The sequence below is a fragment of the Moschus berezovskii genome, chromosome 9 (genome assembly GCF_049115385.1).
Source record: "Moschus berezovskii isolate FMDL1 chromosome 9, NW_MosBer_1.0, whole genome shotgun sequence".
NCBI classification, from domain to species: domain Eukaryota; kingdom Metazoa; phylum Chordata; class Mammalia; order Artiodactyla; family Moschidae; genus Moschus; species Moschus berezovskii.
The window spans coordinates 21,277,501-21,298,468 of record NC_142468.1 but is presented as its reverse complement, the minus strand read 5'-3'; the positions used below and the strand labels follow the sequence as shown (position 1 = coordinate 21,298,468).

The 20,968-nt window shown below is 40.8% G+C and overlaps 1 protein-coding gene and 1 pseudogene across 1 annotated transcript in view; one reads left to right on the top strand and one right to left on the bottom strand.

Moving 5' to 3' along the window:
* Window positions 1-417: 417 nt before the first annotated feature.
* LOC129563168 (cyclin-J pseudogene) lies at window positions 418-1,557 on the bottom strand (annotated as a pseudogene).
* A 16,713-nt stretch (window positions 1,558-18,270) lies between these two features.
* LOC129563167 (disintegrin and metalloproteinase domain-containing protein 21) overlaps window positions 18,271-20,968 on the top strand; it is a 3,348-nt gene continuing 650 nt past the window's right edge. Inside the window, exon 1 of the mRNA XM_055436897.2 lies at window positions 18,271-20,968. This exon is cut by the window's right edge and continues 650 nt beyond it. Coding sequence (XP_055292872.2) covers window positions 19,244-20,968 — 1,725 coding nt within the window. The 5' untranslated portion in view covers window positions 18,271-19,243.

Below are 20,968 nucleotides of genomic sequence, written 5' to 3'. Positions count from 1 at the left end.
AAAAAGAATGACAAGTCCACAGATAAACATTCATCTCTGACATATAAGCCAACATTAGGCCCAGAGCCCACCACAGGTCAAATCTTGAAACAGCAAATTTGGAGTCTGTCCAAATTTTTTGTTGGGTTGAATATTTTTGAAATATTTGGACCATCACATGGGGCTTTAAAATGAGTCATACAGAAATCTGTTTTAACAGGATTTGACATATACACTGTTAACATGTTTGCAGTGTTGCCTTGGTCCTCTCAGATATTCACGTGTGTTGGAAGGGATGGTCAGTCTCCCTGGTGCTGGTATCTGAAGAGTTCTGATGAAATGTGGATCCCTTTACTTTTGAAGAGAAGTTTTACAAAAAGCTTGCCCCAGAGCTTCTAGTCACAAACAGTCTGGGTCAGGTCTTACCTTCACATAAAATCACCTTTCAAAGCCCTGAGTCATGCAAGGGTAGTGTTCATTTATCTGATAACTCCGGTTATAAGAAACATTCAGACAGGGTTTAACTTCTACTGGTATTTCCAGTGACATCCCAACACCAGTTGGCACATGCCCAAGGCCCTAAACACTAGTTTGGAAGCCAGTAGGACATGTCGGTATTGTGTAAGATGAGGTGTGTGTAGTAGATACAATCTGCTGGCAGCTTGGTTGTTCTGATACAGGATGGCAATACTGCAGTGAGGTCTGATGAGTCTGATGGAGATACTGAGGTTGCTGAAAGTGAACTGCCGGAGAAGGCTGGGAGGCTGTCTGGAACACAGTTGTGCTGGCTGAGGTCCTGCCTGGCCTCTCTGTTTGTTTCTTTCACATCATTATCATGAGCGATCAATAGCCATTCAATGCACTGCACTAAGAAATCCCAGGAGTAAGCTGTAAGACGGTGCAGTCTTGTAGGCCACGTTGGAGAAAGACGAAGTATAATCCTTGAAGAAGCCACACATGCTGCAGCTACTAAAGAAGGTGCATAATTTAGAAAGGCATAATCTTGCAAAGCTACTTCCAGGAAGTAATCTGCATACTTAGCCATGTAGAGTTTAGTGTTTTCCAAGCAAATCATTGACCAACCATCATGAAGATCTGTTTCATGTACTGTTTCGGAGAGATAATAATGAAATGGGCAGCTGTTGGAAGGCAAAGCTTCCACTGAAAGGTTTCCAATAATAATAGTTCCGTATGTAGCAAATTTTGCTTTGTTAATACTAGATTCATATTAGTCATACAACCCAGGCTGTTGAGCTGCTCCAGCTTAGGTGCACTATCTTCTTTTTCTTCAAACTGACTTGCTAGAAGCAGACAGGAAAGTGCAACTGAATGCAGCCGCTGGATCTAGATGTCATAAGGACCCATAAACAGGCCCAGCAAATAGACAGCAAGGTGTGGGGCAGGAGGGCAGCGTGCGCAACGATTGTTCACAATGGCAATCAAGTCAGCAAAGTATTTTCTGAGACTTAGTTGAGGGGACTGGCCTTTGTAGGAAGGCAACTTCAGCTCCTTGTACCAAAGAGCTTGATGGATGTCGGCAGCCAACTGTCCCCGCCACCTCTGCGCCTCCAGCTCCATGGGACCCGGCGGCGTGCCTGGCCAGACGAGGCAACTTCAGTCCGGAACCGCGGCCCTCACAGGTCCAGCCCCGCCGACACGCGCGGGGGGATGCCAGCCCCGCTCATGCTGCGGACAGTCGGCAGCAAAGCGCCAGCCTCAGCTCGGCCCAGCGCCAGGGCGCTCGCGCCGCCCCTTGTTAAAGGACCGGCAGGCGGCTCAGCGTACAAAGCCAGCGCGCCTAAATGAAATATTTTATAAATGTCAATTATATCCAGTTGACTGATGGAGTTGAGTTCATCTATATCCTTCCTTACTAATTTTCTGCTTGCTGGGTCTGTTGTTGTTCACTTGCCCAGTCCTGTCTGACTCTTTGTGACCCCATGGACTGCAGCTCGCCAGGCCTCGCTGTCCCTCACCATCTTCCAAAGTTTGCCCAAGTTCATGTTCATTGCATTGGTGATACCATCCATCCATCTCATCCTCTGATGCCTTGATCTTTCCCAGCATCAGGGAATTTTTCAATGAATCATCTGTTCACCTCAGATGACCAAAATACTGGAGCTTCAGCTTCAGCACCAGTCCTTCCTGGTTTGATTTCTTTGCTGTCCAAGGGACTTTCAGGAGTCTTCTCCAGCATCACAGTTTGAAGGTATCAGTTCTTCGGTGTTCTGCCTTCTTTATGGTCCAGCTCTCACAATCATACTGGGAAGACCACTGGGAAGACCAGAGTCTTGACTATTACGGACCTTTGTCGGAAGAGTGATGTCTCTGCTTTTCAACACACTGTCTAGGTTTGTCATCGCTTTTCTGCCAAGAAGCAGTTGTCTTCTGATTTCACGGATGCAGTCACTGTCTGCAGTGATTTTGAAGCCCAAGAACAGGAAATCTGTCACTATTTCCTCCTTTTCCCCTTCAATCTGCCATGCAGTAATGGGGCCAGATGCCATGATCTTAATTTTTTTTAATATTTAATATTAAGCTGGCTCTTTCATTCTCCTGCTTCACCCTCATCAAGAGGGTCTTTTGCTGGGTTTACCGATCACTAATAGAGAGTTGCTGACATCTCCAAATATAATAATACATTTGTCAGTTTCTTCTTGCAGGTTTATCATTTTTTTTCATCTAAGTATTTTGCTGCCCTCTTAATAGGGATATACACATTAAGGATTGTCATGCCTTTTGGAGAACTGACCACTTTATCATTATTTAGTGCTCCTTTGTATACCTGATCATTTTCCCTGCTCTGAATTCTGCTTTGTTTGAAATTAATATAGCTATTCCAGCATAGTTTTGATTAGTGTTGGCACAGTATCATTCTTCATCCTTAACTATCAGTGTCTTAAAGTGTGTTTCTTGTAGACAACATATAGCTGGGTCTTGCATTTTATATACTCTGATAGCTTCTTTCTTTTAAAATGTATATTCATATTTAAAGTAATTATTGACATATTTGGTTAATATCTACCATATTTATGTTTTCTGTTTATTGCTCTTGTTTTGTTTTTTGTCTTCTATTCTTTCTCTTTTTTTGCCTTTTGTGGTTTTAATTCTGAAAATTTTTCTCATTCAAATGAAACCTACAAAACTTAGTTCCCTTGAGCCACTTTCCATCCCCTTTACAGTATAATTGTGTTAAATATTTCTTCTCTATATATTGAGAACTACATTAGACTATATTATATTTGCTTTAGCTACTAAATATAATTTATAAAATTCAAGAGGAAAAAGAAAGTCCATTGTATTTACCCATATTTTAACTCTTCCGTTGTCCTTCTTTCTTCCAGATATTAAAAGATTCCTTGTTTTATAATTTCTGTTTCAAAAATTTTCTTTAGCCATTGTTTCAAGCAGGTCTGCTAGTGACAAATTCTCTTAATTTTCCTTCATCTGAGTATGTCTCAGTTTCCTCAGCATTCCTGATGTGTATTTTCAATGGATATAAAATTCTGTATTGATATTTTACTTCTTGTGAAATATTTTGCTATTTCCTTCTGGCCTATGTGGTTTCTAACAAGAAATCTGCTATTCAAATTGTTTCCCCTTTAGAGGTAAGATTAGGCAACATAAAGTTTCTCTCAAAGTGCTTTCAAGATTTTTTCTTTGTCTTTCAGTTTTCACAATATGAGTATGATGTGTCTTGGCATAGATTTCCTTGGGTATATCCTGTTTGTGATTCTGAGCTTCTTAAATCTGTAGGCCATGACTTTTACCGACTTTTAGGAATCTTCAGTCATTGTTTGAGTACTTGGGATCCCTGCCCTATTCTTCTCTCCTTCTGTAACTGGGATAACATGAATCTTATATCTTTTCTTACAGTCCTGGTGGTTACACATTTTTTTCAGATTTAGTAGTAATTCTTTCTCTGTGTTCAGTTTCACTACTTATTACCTCTGTTGACTCTTTTTTATTCTCCAGCCCATCCATTGACTTTCTGCCTTCAGATTTTGTATTTTTAAGTTATAAATTTCCATTATTTTCTTTTAAAAAATATCCTACACTTCTTTTATAGGATTTTATTTTCCTGAAATTTTCTACTTTTTCCAATGGTTTTGATCACCCTTGTCATTGTTCATTGGAGCATTTTTATGTTGGCTACTTTAAAATTCTTAAGAGATAATACCAACATCTGCATCATCTCAGAATTGGCATCTGTTGATCGTCTTTTCTCCTGCAAGTGGAAACTTCTCTACTTCTTTATATGACAGGTGCATTTTCATTGTATTGTGAACATTTTGGCTGTTATATTTTGAGACTTTAGATCTTATATAAATACCAGGACCCCTCCAACAGTGCACTAGCAGAGGAAGAGAGGTATTTCATTGTTATCGCTATGATGATACAGGCTCAGGTCTCCACTCTGTTTCTGTTGATGTGCTGAGGAGAAGGGGAATTTCATATTGTTAAACTATCAGCCAGTCAGTCAGTTCAGTCGCTCAGTGGTGTCTGACTCTTTGCAACCCCATGAATCGCAGCACGTCAGGCCTCCCTGTCCATCACCAGCTCCCGGAGTTCACTCAAACTCATATCCATCGAGTCGGTGATGCCATCCAGCCATCTCATTCTCTGTCATCCTCTTCTCCTCCCGCCCCCAACCCCTCCTAGCATCAGACTCTTTTCCAGTGAGTCAACCCGTCGCATGAGGTGGCCAAAGTATTGGAGTTTCAGCTTTAGCATCAGTCCTTCCAATGAACACCCAGGACTGATCTCCTTTAGAATGGACTGGTTGGATCTCCTTGCAGTCCAAGGGACTCTCAAGAGTCTTCTCCAGCACCACGGTTCAAAAGCATCAATTCTTTGGTGATCAGCTTTCTTCACAGTCCAACTCTCACATCCATACATGACCCCTGGAAAAACCATAGCCTTGACTAGATGGACCTTGGTTGGGAAAGTAATGTCTCTGCTTTTTAATATACTATCTAGGTTGGTCATAACTTTCCTTCCAAGGAAAAGCGTCTTTTAATTTCATGGCTGCAATCAGCATCCACAGTGATTTTGGAGCCCAAAAAAAGTAAAGTCTGACACTGCTTCCACTGTTTCCCCATCTATTTCCTATGAAGTGACGGGACCAGATGCCATGATCTTAGTTTTCTGAATGTTGAGCTTTAAGCCAATTTTTTCACTCTCCTCATTCACTTTCATCAAGAGGCTTTTCAGATCCTCTTCACTTTCTTCCAAAAGGGTGGTGTCATCTGCATATCTGAGGTTATTGATATTTCTCCCGGAAATCTTGATTCCAGCTTGTGCTTCTTCCAGCTCTGCGTTCCTCATGATGTACTCTGCATATAAATTAAACAAGCAGGGTGACAATATACAACCTTGACGTACACCTTTTCCTATTTGGAACCAGTCTGTTGTTCCATGTCCAGTTCTGACTGTTGCTTCCTGACCTGCATACAGGTTTCTCAAGAGGCAGGTCAGGTGGTCTGGTATTCCCATCTCTTTCAGAATGTTCCACAGTTTATTGTGATCCACACAGTCAAAGGCTTTGGCATAGTCAATGAAGCAGAAATAGATGTTTTTCTGGAACTCTCTTGCTTTTTTGATGATCCAGCGGATGTTGGCAATTTGTTCTCTGGTTCCTCTGCCTTTTCTAAAACCAGCTTGAACATCTGGAAGTTCACGGTTTACATATTGCTGAAGCCTGGGTTGGAGAATTTTAAGCATGACTTTACTAGAGTGTGAGATGAGTGCAATTGTGTGGTAGTTTGAGCATTCTTTGGCATTGCCTTTCTTTGGGATTGGAATAAAGGTAAGAGAAACCCAAATAAGACAGTAAGTACTGTGAGACGGCATCAGAGGGCAGACACACTGAAATCATAATCACAGAAAACTAGTCAATCTGATCACATGGACCACAGCCTTGTCTAACTCAGTGAAACTAAGCCGTGCTGTGTGGGGACACACAAGACGGGCGGGTCATGGTGGAGAGGTCTGACAGAATGTGGTCCACTGGAGAAGGGAATGGCAAACCACTTCAGCATACTTGCCTTGAGAACCCCATGAACAGTATGAAAAGGCAAAATGATAGGATACTGAATGAGAAATTCCCCAGGTTGGTAGGTGCCCAGTATACTACTGGAGATTAGTGGAGAAATAAATACAGAAAGAATGAAGGGATGGAGCCAAAACAAAAACAATACCCAGTTGTGGATGTGACTGGATGTGATTGCTAGAAAGAGCAATATTGCATAGGAACCTGGAATGTTAGGTCCATGAATCAAGGCAAATTGGAAGTGGTCAAACAGGAGATGGCAAAAGTGAACGTAGACATTCTAGGAATCAGTGAACTAAAATGGACTGGAATGGGTGAATTTAACTCAGATGACCACTATATCTACTACTGTGGGCAGGAATCCCTTAGAAGAAATGGAGTAGCCATCATGGTCAACAAAAGAGTCCAAAATGCAGTACTTGGATGCAATCTCAAAAATGACAGAATGATCTCTGTTCGTTTCCAAGGCAAACCATTCAATATCACAGTAACCAAGCCTGTGCCCCAACCAGTAACGCTGAAGAAGCCAAAATTGAACGGTTCTATGAAGACCTACAATTCCTTTTAGAACTAACACCCAAAAAAGATGTCCTTTTCATTATAGGGGACTGGAATGCAAAAGTTGGAAGTCAAGAAACACCTGGAGTAACAGGTAAATTTGGCCTTGGAGCACGGAATGAAGCAGGGCAAAGGCTAATAGAGTTTTGCCAGGAGAATGCACTGGTCATAGCAAACACCCTCTTCCAACAACACAAGAGAAGACTCTACACATGGACATCACGAGACAGTCAACACTGAAATCAGATTGATTATATTCTTTGCAGCCAAAGATGGAGAAGCTCTATAAGTCAGCAAAAACAAGACCAGGAGCTGACTGTGGCTCAGATCATGAACTCGTTATTACCAAATTCAGACTTAAATTGAAGAAAGTAGGGAAAACCACTAAACCATTCAGATATGACCTAAATCAAATCCCTTATGATTATAAACATCTGCTGGATCATGGAGAAAGCAAGAGAGTTCCAGAAAAACATCTATTTCTGCTTCATTGACTATGCCAAAGCCTTTGACTGTGTGGATCACAATAAACTGTGGAACATTCTGAAAGAGATGGGAATACCAGACCACCTGACCTGCCTCTTGAGAAACCCGTATGCAGGTCAGGAAGCAACAGTTAGAACTGGACCTGGAACAACAGACTGGTTCCAAATAGGAAAAGGAGTACGTCAAGGTTGTATATTGTCACCCTGCTTATTTAACTTATATGCAGAGTACATCTTGAGGAACCCTGGGCTGGAAGAAGCACAAGCTGGAATCAAGATTTCCGGGAGCAATATCAATAACCTCAGATATGCAGATGACACCACCCTTATGGCAGAAAGTGAAGAGGAATTCAAAAGCCTCTTGATGAAAGTGAAAGAGGAGAGTGAAAAGGTCGGCTTGAAGCTCAACATTCAGAAAACGAAGATCATGGCATCTGGATCCATCCCTTCATGGGAAATAGATGGGGAAACAGTGGAAACAGTGTCAGATTTTATTTTTTTGGGCTCCAAAATCACTGTGGATGCTGATTGCAGCCAGGAAACTAAAAGACGCTTACTCCTTGGAAGGAAAGTTATGACAAACCTAGACAGCATCTTAAAAAGCAGAGACATTACTTTGCCAACAAAGGTCCGTCTAGTCAAGGCTATGGTTTTTCCCGTGGTCATGTATGGATTTGAGAGTTGGACTGTGAAGAAAGCTGATCGCTGAAGAATTGATGCTTTTGAACTGTGGTGCTGGAGAAGACTCTTGAGAGTCCCTTGAACTGCAAGGAGATCCAACCAGTCCAATCTAAAGGAGATCAATCCTGGGTGTTCATTGGAAGGACTGATGCTAAAGCTGAAACTCCAATACTTTGGCCACCTCATGCAATGAGTTGACTCACTGGAAAAGAGTCTGATGCTAGGAAGGATTGGGGGTGGGAGGAGACGGGGACGACAGAGAATGAGATGGCTGGATGGTATCACCAACTCGATGGACATGAGTTTGAGTGAACTCTGGGAGTTGGTGACGGACAGTGAAGCCTGGCGTGCTGTGATTCATGGGGTCGCAAAGAGTCGGACACAACTGAGCGACTGAACTGAACTGAACTATGATTATACAGTGGAAGTGAGAAATAGATTTAAGGGACTAGATCTGATAGATAAGAGTGTCTGATGAACTCTGGACGGAGTTTCATGACATTGTACAGGAGACAGGGACCAAGACCATCCCCATGGAAAAGAAATGCAAAAAAGCAAAATGGCTGTCTGAGGAGGCCTTACAAATAGCTGTGAAAAGAAGAGAAGCAAAAAGCAAAGGAGAAAAGGAAAGATATAAGCATCTGAATGCAGAGTTCCAAAGAATAGCAAGGAGAGATAAGAAAGCCTTCCTCAGCGATCAATGCAAAGAAATAGAGGAAAACAACAGAATAGGAAAAACAAGAGATCTCTTCAAGAAAATTAGAGATTCCAAGGGAACATTTCATGCAAAGATGGGCTCGATAAAGGACAGAAATGGTGTGGACCTAACAGAAGCAGAAGATATTAAGAAGAGGTGGCAAGAATACAGTTCTTCTGAACTGTACAAAAAAGATCTTCACGACCACGGTAATCACGATGGAGTGATCACTCACCTAGAGCCAGACCTCTTGGAATGTGAAGTCAAGTGGGCCTTAAAAAGCATCACTACAAACAAAGCTAGTGGAGGTGATGGAATTCTAGTTGAGCTATTTCAAATTCTGAAAGATGATGCTGTGAAAGTACTGCACTCAATATGCCAGCAAATTTGGAAAACTCAGCAGTGGCCACAGGACTGGAAAAGGTCAGTTTTCATTCCAATCCCAAAGAAAGGCAATGCCAAAGAATGCTCAAACTACCGCACAATTATTAAAGTATCAGTTCAGTTCAGTTCAGTTGCTCAGTCGTGTCCGACTCCTTGCGACCCCATGAATCACAGCACGTCAGGGCTCGCTGTGCATCACCAACTCTGGGAGTTCACTCAAACTCATGTCTATCGAGTCGGTGATGCCATCCAGCTATCTCATTCTCTGTTGTCCCCATCTCCTCCCACCCCCAATCCCTCCCAGCATCAGACTCTTTTCCAGTGAGTCAACTCGTCGCATAAGGTGGCCAAAGTATTGAAGTTTCAGTTTTAGCATCAGTCCTTCCAATGAACACCCAGGAGTGATCTTCTCCAGAATGGACTGGTTGGATCTCCTCGCATGGAGCACATCAATTTCCCCTCTTGGTCTCTGCTGACAGCACCCTGACTGGGAAATTTAAGAATTCCTCATTACCACTGCCCAAGTGGCCTCCAAAAGCACTGTAATGTGAGAGCCTCATTACTCCATGGTGAGAATGAAAGCCCCAGAAGTCTATTTGACCTTCCCTGACACCACCCCAATGAGGGGGTGGCTGAGGCATGTCATGAGCTGGGTGAGATTGAATGTCTAATCTCATCTGGCCTTTGCTTATGAGGATTCATGTGGGACTACAACTTTTCCCATGACATTTGGCTGGAGTAGGATGGTTATTTTCTATTAATGAAAGTTTTTTGTCTTTCCAGGCTGCTCATTTCTTGTTCCTTTGGCTAGAGAGAACAAACTTGCCTTGGGCCTTTAGTTTGTTTGTATCTATTGCATTTTAGCGTTAACAGCCTTTTCCATACTACAATGAGGGTAAAAGAAAATAGAAAGCAATCATCACCATGCTGTTCTTAGGTTCCAGTGTCACTAGCTGGTCTATAATTTTTGCTCCAGCTTTCTGAACCTTCTTATGTTTGTTTTATATGTAAAGTACAGTACTTTAACCAGTACTGAGCATAAGCAATAGGGAGACAAGTGTTTATTCTACCTTTTCTGCAACCAGAAGTCCTTAATACTATTTTAAAAAGCATTACTCCCTGTTAAAGCAAGCAAGACCAAGTCAAAACTACTTTGGGAGATTTGAATTCTTTCTCACCTCGCAATCTCCTGGGATATTTTCTATCTGAAGCAGGTGCTCTAATCTTCTTTCCTGAGTTGAATTTCCTTGCTCTGCTTACAGGTCCTACTTGTTTGTTACTAAAACTTTTCCATGATTGACTGTCTATAGTTTCCTACTTTCTTATCTCTTGGTTATATTTTCTTCATTGTTAATTACCTCATGCATAGGAGCAGACTTGAGTTTAGCTCTAGACAAACTCTTTTTTTTTAAATCTTCCCTTCCTAAGAAAGGGATATCTCCAGTTCTGCGTGGTTGAATGAAACAATTTATGAAAAGAAACATCTCAAACAGATTTTTGAGGAAATCAGCATGGATAGAAAGAACTTTTCCTGAGAGTAAACAAAAGGAGACTGTCACTAAAAATGCTTCTACTTGATAATTATTTCATAGAGCTCTGAATCCAGTTAAATTAAGAGATGAGGAGACTCATTTACCCAATAATCCTCTTAAAATAGGATCTACCCAGATTTAGTATTTTAATGAATCAGTTTTTTTCTATGCAATATTTATAGAGTTGAAATCATTTTAGAGATTAGGTATTTTGCCAAATATTATACTCTAAATTATCTATCAGATCATTTTGAGCATTTTTTTGTCAAAATATTACAGTTTAATAGGAGATGCAACTTTTAAAACTTGTATACAAAACAAAATAGCAAAGTTATAAATTACATAATACAAAAATGTGTTGAATATGGTAATTATAAGGAGAATTATAGAATATCAATGCTGTCTATATTATTTAGAAAATATGTAATATCTTGACCTACAATGTTAGTATAATTTAACCCAATAGTGAAAAGTGATTAGACCATCTGGCCAATACAATAGCATGGGTAAAACAATGAAGCAGAAATGAATCTACACAAATTGGAGGTGAAGAGGCTACCTAATTTCAATTATAGTGAAGTCAGACATAAATTTGTATAGAAATGGTAGAGCCAGAGAAAGACATTCTTGAGAGCCAGTTGTTTCTGGAGAAGTGAAATATCCTTGTTGCTAAGCAGCTAAATATAGAACTTTGTCACCTGAGAGACAAGAGCGGCAAAGCTTATGTTTCCCTTTGTTATGTGAGGTCTCAACTACCTATCTTGGTTCACTGATAAGTGTGGTACAAATTATCTCGAAGAAAAAAAGCATGGAAGCTACTGTTACTTCTGTTGGTAAGTCATTTATCAAGTTTGCCTCTATGCATAATTTGGTAATCAGAATAGTATATCAAATAATGTAAAGATTCTTGAGTGTTTTTCCTTTTAAAAGATGCGAGAGACTTTAGCATGAGGACGTGGGGCTATGTTGCAGCTAGGGTTTGCCTAAGACTGAGGGGGTTGCTGCAATGTGGGACTTTCAGTTTATAAACAAGGCAGTACTGGGCAAAGCAAGATAAGAACAGGAAAATAGGAAAAAGTAGAGTTTAGAGTAGGAAAAATTTATAGACTCAGAGCTTTAGTAGATAGGAGATATGATCTGGAATAGAAGATAAGGGCTACTACCTGAATCTCAGGCAGGATCACTTTTCCATTATGACTGGAATATGGTGCAGGGTAGAGAAGTAAAAGAAATGGGCATGCATTCATATAGGTTTGTAACAGTGAAAATCCTAAAAATCATTTTGTCTTTGAATTTGGCATCAGTATGAATATTTTTTTCACTCTGTTCTGGAGTAAGAAATTCATTTTGTATTATGACCCAGTGGCCACACATACACAAATACCCACAAAATTTGTGCATCATTCATGTATGAGTTGCTAAGGAACTTCTAGGGATGTCCTCTGATACTTTAATTCAATTTTCTAAAAGATGAAAACTGCATGTCAAGAACCATTTAATTGACTTCATGACTCTAATGAATCAGTGACAGACTGTATTCAAGCATAACAGAGTAAGAGAAGTGATGGGTAGGTAAAGGTTTTCAGAAATTTGAAATAGCTGTGGGAAAATATTAAAAGTCGATAAAAATATATGGAGGAGGGCTATTGTCTACTCCAAGTTTCCAATAATTATAGAGAATATGGATTTTTAATTGCACCACTTCACAGTATTAAACATTTAGAATGATGTTCTTTTAGGAGTTTGGGTCTCTGGGGTCCTAGAAATAATGAGGACAAGGATTATGACAAAGATACTTTGAAGCGTTTTCCTATTCCCTGCTCTCAGTTTAGTGCAGTTCAGTCACTCAGTCGTGTCCGACTTTTTGCAACCCCATGAATCACAGCACTCCAGGCCTCTCTGTCTATCACCAACTCTGGGAGTTCACTCAAACTCATGTCCATCGAGTCGGTGATGCCATCCAGCCATCTCATTCTCTATCGTCCCCTTCTCCTCCTGCCCCCAATCCCCTCCCAGAATCAGTCTTTTCCAGTGAGTCAACTCGTCGCATGAGGTGGCCAAAATATTGGAGTTTCAGCTTTAGCATCAGTCCTTCCAATGAACACCCAGGATTGATCTCCTTTAGAATGGACTGGTTGGATCTCTGTGCAGTACAAGGGACTCTCAAGAGTCTTCTCCAACACCACAGTTCAAAAGCATCAATTCTTCGGCGATCAGCTTTCTTCACAGTCCAACTCTCACATCCATACATGACCACGGGTAAAACCATAGCCTTGACTAGACGGACTTTGGTTGGCAAAGTAATGTTTCTGCTTTTTAATATGCTATCTAGGTTGGTCATAACTTTCCTTCCAAGGAGTAAGCGTCTTTTAATTTCATGGACAGAGGTATGTCAAGGTTGTATATTGTCACCCTGCTCTCAAGATGAGAAGAATATGACATAGGTTGTTTGTTTGGCCTCAAGGCAGCTCAATTAAAAAAATAAAATAAAAAATGAGTGGAAGATCTAAATAAATACTTCTCTAAAGAAGACATACAAATGGCTAAAAAGTATATGAAAAGATGCTAAATGTGAAAGTCTCTCAGTCCTGTCTGACTCTTTGTGACCCCATGGACAGAATTTTCCAGGCCAGAATACTGGAGTGGGTAGCCTTTCCCTTCTCTGGCAAATCTTCCCAACCCATGGATCGAACCCAGTCTCCACCACTGCAGGAAGATTCTTTACCAGCTTAGCCACAAGGGAAGCCCTGAAAAGATGCTGCTGCTAAGTTGCTTCAGTCGTGTCCAACTCTGTGTGACCCCATAGACGGCAGCCCACTAGGTTCCTCTGTCCTTGGGATTCTCCAGGCAAGAATACTGGAGTGGGTTACCATTTCCTTCTCCAATGCATGCTAAACATCAATAATTATTAGAGAAATTAAACTCAAAACTACAATGAGGTGTAATTTCACACTGGTCACAATGGTCATCATCAAAAAAATCTACAAACTGTAAATGCTCGAGACAGTGTAGAGAAAAGGGAATCCTCCTACACTGTTGGTAGAAATGTAAATTGGTACAGACACTATGGAGAACAGTACAGAAGTTCTTTAAAAACCTAATAATAGAGCTATGGTATGATCCAGCAATCCCATTCCTGGGCATATATTTTGGGAAAAAACCCTAATTTGAAAAGACACATGCACTTCAATGTTCATTGCAGCACTATTTACAATAGCCAAGACGTGGAAGCAGCCTAAATGTTCATCAAGAGAGAAATGGGTAAAGAAGATGTAGTGTGTATATATACAATGAGATATTCAGTTCAGTTCAGTTGCTCAGTCGTGTCCAACTCTCCGCGACCCCATGAATCACAGCACACCAGGCCTCCCTGTCCATCACCAACTCCCGGAGTTCACTCAAACTCATGTCCACAGAGTCGGTGATGCCATCCAGCCATCTCATTCTCCGTCGTCCCCTTCTCCTCCCACCCCCAACCTTTCCCAGCATCAGAGTCTTGTCCAGTGAGTCAACTCATCACATGAGGTGGCCAAAGTATTTCAGTTTCAGCTTTAGCATCAGTCTTTCCAATGAACACCCAGAATTGATCTCCTTTAGAATGGACTGGTTGGATCTCCTTGTGGTACAAGGGACTCTCAAGAGTCTTCTCCAACACCACAGTTCAAAAGCATCAATTCTTCAATGAGATATTACTCGGCCATAAAAGAATGAAACAATGCCATTTGCAGCAACATAGATGGACCTAGAAATTATCATACTAAGTGAAGTAAGTCAGATAGAGAAAGACAAAAATCATATAATATCACTTATAATGTGGAATCTAAAAAGTGGTTAAAATGAACTTATTTACCAAACAGAAATAGACTCACAGACTTTAAAAACAAACATAGTTATCAAAGAGAAAACATGGTGAGGGTGTACATTAGGAGTTTGGGATTAATATATATGCACTATTATATGTAAGGGCTTCCCTCATAGCTCAGTTGGTAAAGAATCTGTCTGCAATGAAGGAGACCCCATTTTGATTCCTGGGTCGGGAAGATCCCCTGGAGAATTCTTGTGGATTCTTGGGCTTCCCTGTAGCTCAGCTGGTAAAGAATCTGCCTGCAATGTGGGAGACCTGGGTTCAATCCCCGGGCTGGGAAGATCCCCTGGAAAAGAGAAAGGATACCCATTCCAGTATTCTGGCCTGGAGAATTCCATGGACTATATAGTCCATGGAGTCCCAAAGAGTCGGACACAACTGAGCAACCTTCACTTTCACTTACTATATATAAAATAGACAACTAAAAGGACCGACTATATAGTATAGGAAACTCTACTCAATATTCTGTAATAACCTATATGGGAAAAGAATCTGAAAAAGAATGGATGCATATATATATATATATATATATAAATGAATCACTTTGCTGTACATCTGTAACTAACACATCCTTGTATATCAACTATATCCTATTATAGAATAAAAATTAAATTAAGAAAAACCAAAAAGACAACCTACTGGATAGGTGACAATATTTGCAAATGATATGACCAATAAGGGATTAATATCCAAAGTATATAAACAACTCATACAACTCAACATCAAAGAAATAAACAACCTAATTTAAAAATGGGCAGAGAACTAAACAGACATATTTCCAAAGAGGAAAGGCAGATGGCCACAGGCACATGAAAAGATGCTCAGCACTGCTAACAATTAGAGAAATGCAAATCAAAACCACAGGGACATCACTTCACACTAGTTTGGCTATCATCAACAAAAAGATAACTAATGTTGGTGAGCATGTGGATAAAAGGGAACCCTCATACACTGTTGGTAGGAATGTAAATTGGTGCAACCACTATGAAAACAGTATGAAGGTTTCTCAAAAACTAAAAATTAGAACTTCCATATGACCCAGGAATGTACTCCTGGATGTATACCTTAAAAAACCACAAACATTAATTCAAAAAGATACATGCACTCTATTGTTAATAGCAGCACACGGAAACAACAGAAACGTCCATTGACAGATGAATGGATAAAGAAGATGTGCTATATACATATAATGTAATATCAGTCAAGTATAAAAAAGAATGAAATTTTGCCATTTGCAGCAACATGCATGGACTTTGAGGGCTTTACGCTACGTGAAGTCAGTCAGAAAGAGAAAGCTCTATATTGCATGATATCACTGATAAGTGGAATCTAAGAAAACAGCAAACTAGTTACTATAAAATAAACAGACTCTCAGATATAGAGAACAAATGGGTGGTTATGAGTGCTGGATGGGAAGGAGGGATTTATAGGAACAGGGATGTGTGAAGTACAAACTATTCAGTGTAAGACAGGTTCAAAGATGCCTTGTACAACCCGGGGAATACAGCCAATATTTTGCAATAACATTAAATGAAAAGAAACCTTTTAAAATTATGTAAAAATAAAAAAAATTAATCCAATGACCCTTGATTCAAACTGATATTTGCTCAGACTCTTAAAATTTAACAAAACAGATAATTCAATGTCTAAAATAAATAAATAGCAGACTAAGTGATAAAAAAGAACACATAAGTGATCTGAAAGATAGAAAAATAGAAATCACACAATCAGAACAGCAGACAGAAAGAAAACAAAAGAAAAGCAATCTATGACACCGTTGTTTGAAGCATCACAACCAACAAAGCTAGTGGAGATGATGGAATTCCAGCTGATCTATTTCAAATCCTAAAAGATTGTGCTGTGAAAGTGCTACACTCAATGTGCCAGCAAATTTGGAAAACTCAGCAGTGGCCACAGGACTGGAAAAGGTCAGTTTTCATTCCAATCCCAAAGAAAGGCAATGCCAAAGAATGTTCAAACCACTGCACAATTGCACTTATCCCACACGTGAGCAAAATAATGCTCAAAATTCTCCAAGCCAGGCTTCAATAGTATGTGAACTGAGAACTTGCAGATGTTCAAGCTGGATTTAGAAAAGGAGGAGGAACCAGAGATCAAATTGCCAACATCCACTGGATCATTGAATTCCAGAAAAACATCTATTTCTGCTACATTGACTATGCTAAAGCCTTTGACGGTGTGGATCACAACAAACTGTGGAAAATTCTTAAAGAGATGGGAATACCAGACCACCTGACCTGCCTCCTGCAAAACCTGTATGCAGGTCAAGAAGCAACAGTTAGAACCAGACATGGAACAACAGACTGGTTCCAAACTGGGAAAAGAATATGTCAAGGCTGTATATTGCCACCTTGCTTATTTAACTTACATGCAGAGTACATCATGCAAAATGCTGGGCTGGATGAAGCCAAGCTGGAATCAAGATTGCAGGGAGAAATATCAATAACCTCAGATATGCAGATGACACCACCCTTATGGCAGAAAGTGAAGAAGAACTAAAGAGCCTCTTAATGCAAGTGAAAGAGAAGAGTGAAAAAGCTGGCTTCAAACTCAACATTCAAAAAACTAAGATCATGGCATCCGGTCCCATCATTTGATGGCAAACAGATGGGAAACAATGGAAACAGTGACAGACTTTATTTTGGGGAGCTCCAAAATCACTGGGGATGGTGACTGCAGTCATGAAATTAAAAGACACTTGCTGCTTGGAAGAAAAGCTATGACCAACCTAGTTCAGTTCAGTTCAGTCACTCAGTCATGTCCAACTCTTTGAGACCCCATGGACTGCAGCATGCCAGGTCTCCCTGTCCATCAGCAACTCCCACAGTTTACTCAAACTCATGTCCGTTGCATCAGTGATGCCATCCAACCATCTCATCCTCTGTCATCCCCTTCTCTTCCCGCCATCAATCTTTCCCAGCATCAGGGTCTTCTCCAATGAGTCAGTTTTTCACATCAGGTGGCCAAAGTATTGGAGTTTCAGCTTCAACATCAGTCCTTTCAATGAATATTCAGGACTGATTTCTTTTAGGATGGACTGGTTGGATCTCCTTGCAGTCCAAGGGACTCTCAAGAGTCTCCTCCAATACCACAGTTCAAAAGCATCGATTCTTCGGTGCTCAGTTTTCTTTATAGTCCAACTCTCACATCCATACATGACTACTAGAAAAATCATAGCTTTGACTAGATGGACCTCATCAACAGATTCTTTAGTTCCTCTTTGCTTTCTGCCATTAGAGTGGTATCATCCTCATATCTGAGGTTGTTGATATTTCTCCTGGAAATCTTGATTACAGCTTGTGATTCATCCAGCCTGGCATTTTGCATGATGTACTCTGCATCTAAGTTAAATTAGCAGGGTGACAATGTATAGCCTTGCAAAGTATAGAGAAATACAAATGAAAACAACAATGAAGTATCACCTCACACCAGTCAGAATGATTATTATCAAAAAGTCTCAGATAAAAAATGCTGGAGAGGCTGTGAAGAAAAGGGAACACTCCTATACTGTTGGTGGGAATGTAAAGTGGTTCAGCCACTATGGAAAATAGTATGGAGTTTCTTTAAAAAAACTAAAAATAGAACTACCATGTTATCCTGCAATCCCACTCCTAAGTATATATCCTGAAACACCAATTCAAAAAGATACATGCACCCCAGTGTTCATAGCAGCAGTATTTACCATAGATAAGACATGGAAACAACCTGAGGGCCCATCAACAGATGGCTGGCTTAAGAGGATGTCATATATATATATATATATATATATATATATATATATATATATATGCATGTGTGTGTGCGTGCGGCTGGCTCAGTGAAGTCGCTTAGTCATGTCCGACTCTTTGCGACCCCATGGACTGTAACCTACCAGGCTCCTTGGTCCATAGAATTTTCCAGGCAAGAATACTGGAGTGGGTTGCCATTTCCTTCGCCAGGGGATCTTTCCGACTCAGGGATCAAACCGGTCTCCCGCATTGTAGGCATACACTTTACCGTCTGAGCTACCAGGAAAGCAAGAGGATGTCATATATATATATATATATAATTCTTACTATCCCTTCTGAAGTTACTTCCTCTTGTATTTCATATTCTCCTACAGGTAACTGGGGAGAACAACCTTGTTTTCCTCATTCCTTTAGAAGATGTCAGTATTGATGATTTTTTCCTCTTATAAAAATTATATTCAAATATGAATACATTTGAAGTGGCAGTCATCTATAACCCAAGTACTTCACCACCCACCTTTTTCATTTTTCACTGTGTGGAGGACTATACTAGGTATTATAGACCCTATAATATAGGGGATATTAAAATGAGTTAAAATCATAAACCTTGCACTAAATGACTCAAAGAATGAAGGAGAATATCACAAGGAGACAAGCAAATAACTTGAGATGAACAAAGTAAATCATAAGACTGATGCAAATTGACATAAGGGTTGTGATGGTCTCTGACCTCTCCAGTTTTGACAGGAGAAAGTAACAAGAGTTATGCAAGGGCAACAGGCACAAACCAACACAGTTTTGGACAAATTGAGATACAGTGTCACTGTACTCTGAAGTTTCTTTAGTTTTGCTTTAACTTTATATTGAGGAGATTTTTATACCACCTATATGTGTTTGAGATAATTGTATAATGAAAACCCAAGTGCCTAGCATCCAGTTCCAACTATCTGCTCTCGATAGGGCCAATATTGTTTTATCTTTGTCCCCTCTAACTGTACATCTCCAGTTATTGAAAGAATATCCAAAGCTTTTTGCTGCATTAATCACTCTTGACACATTCAAATTCTTTCTATTTTCCTTACCCAATTCCACCACCATCCCCCACCCTTCTTTTTATTTTAATTTTTCAGCACTGCCCGCTCTGATGGTCACACTCTGACAGGACACAGATCCTTAAAGTTCAGCTCAGAGGGAGGAGCCAGGTCAGCAGTGCCTGATAAGTTCTTCTCTGGACAGATGGCTCCATAGTGGCTGCTCCATCATGGTGACTGGTGAGGCCAGAGTGTCCATGCGGGTTGTTGGACTACTGTGGCTTGAGGTGTCTCTGTTCTCTTCTGGTCTCTCCCAGGAAAGGCGCTCTCAAAGCCTCAACTCCCCAGATGTGGTGATTCCCTTGAAGGTTACCAACGGGGGCAGAGGTCCAAACGCTCCAGGTTGGCTCTCCTACAGCCTGCAGTTTGGGGGTCAGAGACGTGTTGTCTACATAAGAGCTAAGAAGATCTTGGTTTCCAAACCCCTCCCAGTGTTCACCTACACGGACCAGCATGCCCTTCAGCAGGATCAGCCTTTTGTTCCTAATGACTGCTATTATCATGGTTATGTGGAGGGGGTCCCTGAGTCCCTTGTTGCCCTCAGTACTTGTGCTGGGGGCTTTCAAGGAATGCTGCGGATAAATGACTTTACCTATGAAATCAAGCCCATCAGGCACTCTACTACATTTGAACACCTGGTTTACAAGATAAACACTAAAGAGACACAGTTCTCACCTATGAGATGTGGCTTAACAAATAAAGCAGCACACCAGCAGCTGGAATTCAAAGAGGCTGAGAAATTAACTCTGAAACAAAATTCTGCTTATAACCGATGGGCCCATTTGTGGTTTCTGGAGCTGGTTGTGGTGGTAGATCACAATTTCTTCATTTATTCTCAAAGTAATTTCTCAAAGGTGCAGGAGAATGTATTTGTTGTTGTCAACATAGTGGATTCCATTTATCAGCAGTTGGGTACCTATGTGATTTTGATGGGGATTGAGATTTGGAATCATGGGAATGTTTTTCCACTGATAAGCATAGAACAGGTTCTGGAGGACTTCTCTCAGTGGAAACAAATCAGTCTTTCCCAGTTACAGTATGATGCTGCACATATTTTCATTGAAAATTCACTTATAAGTGTCCTTGGTATAGCCTATGTGGCAGGAATATGTCACCCTCCTCTCGACTGTGGAGTTAATAATTTCAAAGGAGACCCCTGGTCTGTTTTTGCCCTCACCGTAGCTCATGAGTTAGGTCATACTCTGGGTATGCAGCATGATGAAGAATTCTGTGTGTGTGGACAAAGTGCTTGCATCATGAATGCTGTCAGGTTGCCAGCAGAGAGATTCACGAATTGTAGCTATGCAGAATTTACAAAGACCACTTTAAACCAGGGATCATGTCTGCACAATCCTCCAGTTCCAGGGGCAGTCTTCATGCTGAAGCACTGTGGGAACGGTGTGATTGAAGGAGAAGAGAAGTGTGACTGTGGATCTGTAAAGCAGTGTGAACAAGATCCCTGTTGTCTGTTGAACTGCACTCTAAGACCTGGGGCTGCTTGTGCTTTTGGGCTTTGTTGCAAAGACTGCAAGTTCATGCCATCAGGGGAGCTCTGTAGACCTCAGATCAATGAATGTGACCTTCCGGAGTGGTGCAACGGGACATCTCATCAGTGCCCAGAAGACGTCCATGTGCAGGACGGGATTCCCTGTAGTGACAGTGCCTTTTGCTATCAAAAGAGCTGTAATAGCCATGATGAACAGTGCAGGGAGATTTTTGGTGAAGGTGCAAAGAGTGCATCTCAGAGATGCTATAAAGAAATCAACTCCCAGGGAAACCGTTTTGGCCATTGTGGTGTAAATGGCACAACATACCTAAAATGCTCTATTGCAGATAGTTTTTGTGGGAGAGTTCTTTGTGAGAATGTGGGAAACATCCCCCGCCAGAGAGAGCAC